At 34.3% G+C, this 7,632-nt stretch overlaps 2 protein-coding genes across 3 annotated transcripts; both read left to right on the top strand.

The window, feature by feature from the left end:
* R03E9.2 (Glycosyl hydrolase family 63 C-terminal domain-containing protein) lies at nt 1–3,304 on the top strand. The gene is made up of 13 exons (NM_076734.6): nt 1–142; nt 208–286; nt 333–454; nt 531–632; nt 682–760; nt 815–940; nt 985–1,061; nt 1,106–1,204; nt 1,250–1,474; nt 1,724–1,855; nt 1,923–2,258; nt 2,659–2,766; nt 2,816–3,304. The coding sequence occupies exons 1-13, from the start codon at nt 59–61 to the stop codon at nt 3,104–3,106; spliced, it is 1,860 nt and encodes a 619-aa protein (NP_509135.3). The 5' UTR covers nt 1–58; the 3' UTR covers nt 3,107–3,304.
* A 340-nt stretch (nt 3,305–3,644) lies between these two features.
* On the top strand, nt 3,645–7,613 carry K11G12.6 (Lipase maturation factor; the record flags this gene model as incomplete). 2 transcript variants are annotated; one of them, NM_001047809.5, is made up of 11 exons in its annotated part: nt 3,645–3,744; nt 3,795–3,845; nt 4,396–4,592; nt 4,644–4,745; nt 5,330–5,429; nt 5,496–5,674; nt 5,718–5,934; nt 5,997–6,102; nt 6,463–6,675; nt 6,722–7,063; nt 7,111–7,613. In NM_001047809.5, the coding sequence occupies 11 exons, from the start codon at nt 3,645–3,647 to the stop codon at nt 7,376–7,378; spliced, it is 1,875 nt and encodes a 624-aa protein (NP_001041274.2). In that variant the 3' UTR covers nt 7,379–7,613. The 2 variants fall into 2 exon arrangements, with proteins under 2 accessions (NP_001041274.2, NP_001041273.1); NM_001047808.4 differs by lacking the exons at nt 3,645–3,744; nt 3,795–3,845; nt 4,396–4,592 and having other exon boundaries at nt 4,659–4,745; nt 7,111–7,524.
* Between the last annotated feature and the right edge of the window lie 19 nt (nt 7,614–7,632).

Below are 7,632 nucleotides of genomic sequence, written 5' to 3'. Positions count from 1 at the left end.
TTTTCGTCTTTTGCAACACATCTTTTTATTCAAATAATTGCTCAGTTCAGAAATTGAGATGAAAAATAAAACAGAGAATTCCGATTTACAAGTTTCGAGTGCAAAAGAAGATGCCAAAGATTCGAAAAATGAAGAAATTCAGGTTTTTGTGAAACATTTATTTGTTCTTCCATTAAATTATTCTTTGATTCAATTGTTAATTTTCAGAAGAAACCGGTAAATTCTATGAACTCAAATATTCTCTCACTAAATATGCCTGTCATTGTCAGTGCTGTCGTAGCAGTTGGTATGTTAAAGACAATCTGTTGAATCTAAAGCTTTCATTATTTAAGGCATTGTGATATCTATTGCGGGCAGCTACGGAGTTCAAAAGTACCGGATTAAGTATGTTATTCCGCCTCAGCAGGAGAAAACGTTTTTATTCCCATTCAATCAGAAGACCGACAGTTCGTCAGTGAGTATTTCTTGTTTGAAAATTATGAAAATTATTGATTTCTAACATTTTAGAGTATAAAGTTTTAACTTTTCAGAGCCTACGAAACGTGGTAAATAGTCATTATATCTTGAATTTCATTCACGTTAGTAATCCCGCAACAAATCTCATAACTTTTTCGATTGAGAAAAATGGAACTGTGAGTTTGAAATATCAATTTTCAATTTGCAACTAATCTTTTGTTTCAGACCATACTCCCCAATCAACTTGAGACAATTGAAAATGGAATTCCGGTAGTTTTTAACGGTGGAAAACTTACTTTTAAATGTAAGCAATGCATTTTAAATGTTGAAATTTTCTAAATGAAAACGCATGTTTTAGACAATCAATTAATCGTGGGAATCAATTATTTTTTCCACGCTAACTCAAGTATCACAGTAGTGATTGATTCTCTTGGAAGTGCACCAAACAGATCGAGTGATAATCTTACAGTTGTCATTTCACAAGGTAAAATGTTACCTAGCGTTGTGTTAATTTCTTTGTATTTTGAGGTGACGACCAAATTTTGAAAATTCCGTTGAAATCAGGTTCAAGAAAATACTTCTCATTCCCAAGTGAAAATGGAACGGTAGGTTTTGTTGATAAGATAAGATTATTTTTTCAAATTTTCAGGCGTTCTCGAGCGAAAAAGATATTGATACTCAAATTAAGTCAATTGCTAATTCATGGTTGGACGGTGTAAATATATTGGTTCCCAAAGAATTTCTAGAGGTTTCAAACACTTTTATTGATTTATTTACGTTTCAATAATTTTAGCGTCTTCCAAAAGCGTACCTGGAAATTATGGAATATGCATATGCGTACGTGGCAAATAGCTTGAATTTCATTCCAAGCGCCAAACTGATTGGTCAGTATGAAAACTTCACAGTGGATCAAACCATGTTTTTCATTCAATCACGCAACGAGGGATTTACGAGTTTTGATGATCAAGTTTTTCCACTGATGACATTACTAAAACTAAACCATATTGATACTTTGAATGTAAGTTTTTAAGCCTATTAGATTTAGAACATTGATATAAGTATCAAATAATTTAAAGGGCGATAAAAATAAACTCACAAATTTTTGCAATGCTTTTCCGGATGTTTTCAAGTTTCAGAGCGTTTTTAAAAACTATTATATTCCAAATGTTTCAACTATTGTAAAAATCATTATCAGATCAAGCAAATACTTTCTTTATTATATCACTAAAATGTAACGAAGTATAACGGGAATTTAATAATTTTTTAGATTCTAAACTCTTGGATGAGCACGATCAATGAGCTGGGATATATGGGAAATCGATTTTCTGAAGCTGGAATTGTGTTGGAAAAAATTCAGTCGCCACTTCTCTTCCAATTAGTCAAGGAAGCTCTGTCAACTGTTGGTGTTTTTCCAATACTATATTTATTGAATAACATTTATAATATATTAATTTTACTACTTTCAGCAACCCAAAATCATAACCAAAGATAACCAATTTATCGAAAAGCTTGAGTATATTGCTGAAAATACTTGGAAAAACTCAATTGGGCCCGGAAGACTGTTGGATGTGAAGTGGATGGGACATTCTAGAGGAATATTTCAACTGGAGCCAGCTACAAAAACGGGAGAATCTTCGTTTGAACTGTTTTGCCTGATTGGGGACATGTGTCGCATTATGAACAAGGTTTATGAGAGAGTTGATGAATATGATTCCAAATGGCAGCAAAGATATCTTGACTTTGAAGCTGCTCTGCCCAAATATTGGAACAAGGAACTGCAGCAATATGGAGATTTGGAAACTGTTAGTAATTCGAAAAATATGTTTTTTAAAATACCGTATATTCTCTATTTTCGAACGGCTATTTTCAATTATAGATCACTAGTTTTAGTCACAAAAGCTCATTTTTTTAAGCAGAAATTTATAAAAATTGCGAACTTTTGTAACAAAAAGACCCAATAATTCAATTACTTTCGTAAATTACTAAAAAATCATCAAAAATATGCAAAAAAATACCCAAAAATATCGAAACTGTCAAGTGACTCTTTCAATAGAAAATGGGGTGCAGCACTAATAGAGATTGCAGCACTATTTTTCGGACCTGTTTTGAATGCAGCACTAATAGAGACTGCAGTACTACTGGAGATGCAGCACTAATAGAGAATATACGGTAGTTATTTTGAATAATTCCATTATTTTTTAGGGAAAGTTCAAACCAAACTCATCCTCGCATGCATTAATCACTTTATCGCTAGTTAATGAAACATCTGAGGATCTCACAAGATTCTTACAGAACATTCAAACAGATAATGTAAGTAATTTTCTTTCAGAAACACTTGCACCAATTTCAAACTTTGCAGAACTTCACTCCTTTGGGTCTTCAAATGTCCGAAGATGACGGTGTTTCAGTATCTGCCAATTACTTGTTACTTCGATCTCTCCAATTCTATGCTCTTCAATCCAGCCCAGCTCAAGAAATGTCTCTTCAAATGTATTCCATTCTGAAAAACAATTTGGCTGCTGCAATTGCTCGAGCTTATCGTCCAGAGAAAATTTTCTACGGGAAATTCGACAGAAATATGCGACCTCTCGGAGCAAAAGAGGCACTGGATGGGGCTCTCATTTTTGCAATCATGTCCACACCAATGTGATTATGTGTTTTATTTTTGAATTCTCAGATTTTCAACAAAAAAAAACACATTACTTCTGGTTGTATAAGTCGTAATTTTACGAATAACATTTTTTGGTATTTATTTAATTTATTATTATTTTTGTTCAAAATATTTCTTAAATATTACAACATTTAAATTAATTTATCACTCTTTCAAATACATAATAAATTGTTATTTTTAGTTGATGGTCCGATTTTGCCAACAAAAAACTGTTCGTGACAACTGAAACTGATAGGAGAAAATATTAAATTTTAAAAAAAATGAACAATAGTTTTTCATTTCCGAAAAACTAAATATTCAAATTGTGATCACACGTTGCAACAGATGATCAATGAAACATGGGGCCGTTGTTTACACCGTCAAAACATCATGTTCAATGGAGCGCATTTACATTTCTCTTTCCACCTCTCGGGGGGTTCCCCCTTTATTGTTTGTTCTGCTGCTCGGTTGACCTCTCGTTAGCCATTTCTTTACTTGTATGGCCGTCTTATTTTCTTTCAAATCTTGTTTTCTGCAGATGCCTCCCTTGGGTACGAAACGTATCAAAAAATGCATTTTATACGGACAACTGATAGTTCTTTTTACTGCATTTTCATCGATTTACCCACAAATTCATGGTCAGTTTCCGTGGTTTTTTATTGTTTTTAAAAATCGATAATTATTGCAGGATTATTTGGAGAACGTGGACTTGTCCCAGTGGCTCCTATGCTAGAATGTGGTATGTTTACGCTCGAGTTGAAGATCGGTGACTTGCTGATAAGATCACTCAGCTTCAAAATTGATCGAAACTTCTATAAGCATTGTGGCATTAAAATTCAAAATCAAATCAGAATAACTTTAGAAACAATTTTAAACATTATTCTCACAAATCTTAATCTCATATTCTTCAAAAACATTGTCTGTGAGCAACATCTCTGTGTGCGTGCATTTTTGAACATTTCTCTCGTCGTACGCGCGTTTTCCCTCTTTTTATTGGCATCTCTTCCCAGCAATAGCAAAGAACTTCTTTACTCAAGGATAACGAAACTCAATAATTTTTCGTTAACTATTCTCACGTTTTGCCCAAATTTTAATACATTTTTTTTTCAAAAATGGAGGCGCTTCAGTCGGTGTTTACTAAAATTTTATCTGTTTTCTCATGCCAAAGAACAGTTTGAAAACACATCGGCGATAAGAAAAGAGGCGAGAGACACGACTTTTTCTCATAGTTTCGTTGAATTTTTTCAAGTTCAGTCACGTCACCAACTTTACAGTTTGTCTTTTTTTAGAGGAGGAAAGTATTTTTCAATGCCGTCTCCCACTTCTTCGCTCCGTTTGTCAAATCCTCCACCTATCGCCGTCAGTCGGATTGCAAGCTTTTTGTCTTGTCGGATTGTTTCTTTCGGCGTTTGCAATTTATAAACCAAGATGTCAAAATATCATCACATATCTGATTCTGTACCTGCTATATCGCACCATTTATGAGGTAAGTGAAGAAAGATTCTAGAAATAGTTTTTTAATATAAGTTAATTCCAGGCAGGAGGTGTGTTCATGTACTACCAGTGGGATGCCTTACTGTTGGAATCTACGGTCTACGTAGCAATTCTCGCTTGGTTTGATAATGGTCCGGCAGATTCGGTAGGTTGAAAAATTAAAGGTGAAATTGGGCATTATTGTTGCTGTAAACAATTAAAAATCGACATAAAACATTAAAGCTTTTTCATCAAATTGCATAAAATTTCAAAATATATTTTGGTTAAGAATTTTGAAAAAAAAACTTAGCATAGCTCTTATTCAATCGCACTAACTGGAAATTGATTTTTAATCTTTACTTCCCTAATTTGTTTACTTTGGTTGTTTATTCAGCGTTTTAAAATTGGTCAGATACATTTTCATCAGACTCCTAAAAATGACTAAACTGGCATAGTGCTGAAAGTGTCTCTAAATAACGAAAAACGTGAAATTAACGTCAACAATGTGCCAGACGAGCTGAAAATTTGATTTTCGGCCGATGCTTTACTCAAAGGTTTTAGAAACGTGAGAATTTAGCGCTAAACTTTGACTGTTTTTTTCCGAAACTTTCTATCGTCATAAATTTTTTTCCTGGTTTGAGGAGTTTCATTAAGGAGTTCAGTTTTTTAGGCCATAAAATCATGATTTTATGAGCTCCGCCTTTAAAAAGTTGATTTTTTTCAAAAACTCATTAGAAATTTATATTACAGATTGCTCTATTTGGAATAGTCTCTCTTCTACTTCGTGTTGTGTTTATGAATGGAGCAACAAAGTTGTTGAGCAAATGCCCTACATGGTGGAATCTTACAGGTAATTTACAAGAAAAACTCTAATTTTCTCAGACAGTTTTATCAAACCTTGTTTTTTACATTTCAGCTCTAAACTATCACTTTGAATCCCAACCACTGCCGACTCCGTTTGCATGGTATGCTCATTATTTCCCGCAATTCTTCAAACAGTTGGCAACGTTGCAAATGAATTTTATTGAAATTCTTCTTCCGCCACTCTTCTTGATCCCATTGATCCACGTTCGGTACTTTGTTTTCTTCTGTCAGGTGAGTGATGATGACAATGATACAATTTAACCACAAAGTTCAGGTTCTTCTCACGACACTCACACTTTTCACCGGCAACAATGGTTTCTTCAATTACAATATTCTTGTATTGATGGTCAGCTTGTTGCAAACACCCAGAGTTCCAATTGGTGCTTCATTCCTTGCCGCGATAGTTTTCGCGAAAATCGGATTTGAGGTTGTCTATCGGTTGCCGTACAAAATTTTGTTTGAAGACGATCGTTTGCCCAGCTTTGCACTCAGTGAGTTTTGAAACTTTTTTTCTAAGTTTGTGGACTGATTTTTATGATAATTTTTTTTTCAGCTCTCACGCACGAATCTTTCCGTAAATTCATGATATACTATATTGATGTCATTGTTGCAACTATGGCAATAATTTTTACAATCGTCAATTGTTATTCGATGTTAAAGTAAGTTTTAGCCTATAGGTGGGGTAGCCCCAATGGGGAAGCAATGCCAAGATGACCAAAATGACCAAATTGAAAATGCGAAAATCATCGGATGTCATAGTGAAACTCCAAATTATTATTTTTATGTCTCATGAACTTATGGTTTTTCAATAGCACTGTCGCATATTTGAATCCCTGCAATGTTTGAACATTCACAGTTGAAATATAATTAGATAAAACAAATTTAAAAATACATTTTGAAAAAAATTATTATGATATTTGGACATTTTCGCATCATTTCGCATCATTTCGCATCATAAGGTTTCTAACAATTTACGCACTGGCGCTACGCTGCCTTTGACATCTTAATTTTTTTTTCAGAGTTGGTTCGAGTCAAAATGGTAGAATGAAGAAATGGGTGCACTTGGCATTTGTCTTGTGCTCCGTCCTTTTTCTCGGTGTCTATGGAAATATTCCATTGCTAAGAATGGACGAGAAACTTGCTCAGCGAACATACGAGCCGCCAGTTGTGATGACCATGTACAAGACTGTGAATAGCTGGAGCGTAGCAAACTCTTATGGATCCTACAGACAGTGAGATTTCACTTTTTTGAAATTAATTAATTTTTGAAAACTCCAGAATGACCGGAACACACGGAAGACCAGAAATTGTGATTGAAGGATCTCATCATATTGAAGGACCTTGGAGAGAAATCGAGTTCACCTCGAAACCAGGGAAGGTGTCAAAGCGTCCAAGATTTATTTCTCCTCACCATCCGCGTCTTGATATGCAAATGTACTATGCTGCCGAAGGAACATATCAGCAAAATCCGTTCTTTCTGTCACTTGTCTATCATCTTATGCAGAACACAACGGAAGTTGTAAATTTGATTGAAGATTATCCATTCAAAAATCGATCAGAGCCGATGAGATTTGCGCGTGCCAAGCTCTACATGTACCACTTCACTGATATCGGAGACAAGTTTGTGTTTTATTTGAACTTATATAACTCCAAAACTATTTTTTTAGAAACTGGTGGACCCGCAGCTTCCAAGAAGAGTACATGCCGACCTTTAACAAAGGAAATGACGCTCTTCTCAACTATCTCACCGAGCACAAAATCATTAACAAAAGGAAAAGTGAATTCGTTAACGGTCCTCTTGGAAAGTATCTGAAACAGTGCCACCGTCTTACAGCCGGGATCGACGAGATCGCCTTGATCTCCACAATGGTTGTGCTGGTGTTTTTCAGAAAAATGTATAGCTACTTCTTTTCGGCACATCGTCGGAATGAATAGACACCTAACCACTTCTTATTAGATACTCGATTTTTTTTGTTTAGCTTTAATTGTTGATTTCGCCATCATCGAAGCATTAAAATTCATTGACATCTCTTTTTCTTCCCCTGTTTACTGGTTTATAAATTATTTTCAATTTTTTAAAAACATTTGTTTTTTTTTTTGAAATTTGCATGTGTTCGATTCACATTTTATATATTCATTGCTTTTTTAAAATTTTAATTAATATAATAATATTAATAACTTACAAAACA

This window comes from Caenorhabditis elegans, chromosome X, assembly GCF_000002985.6.
Source record: "Caenorhabditis elegans chromosome X".
Taxonomy (NCBI): Eukaryota; Metazoa; Nematoda; class Chromadorea; order Rhabditida; family Rhabditidae; genus Caenorhabditis; species Caenorhabditis elegans.
Note: the sequence above shows the minus strand (reverse complement) of the source record. Positions and strands in the feature narration are given on the sequence as shown.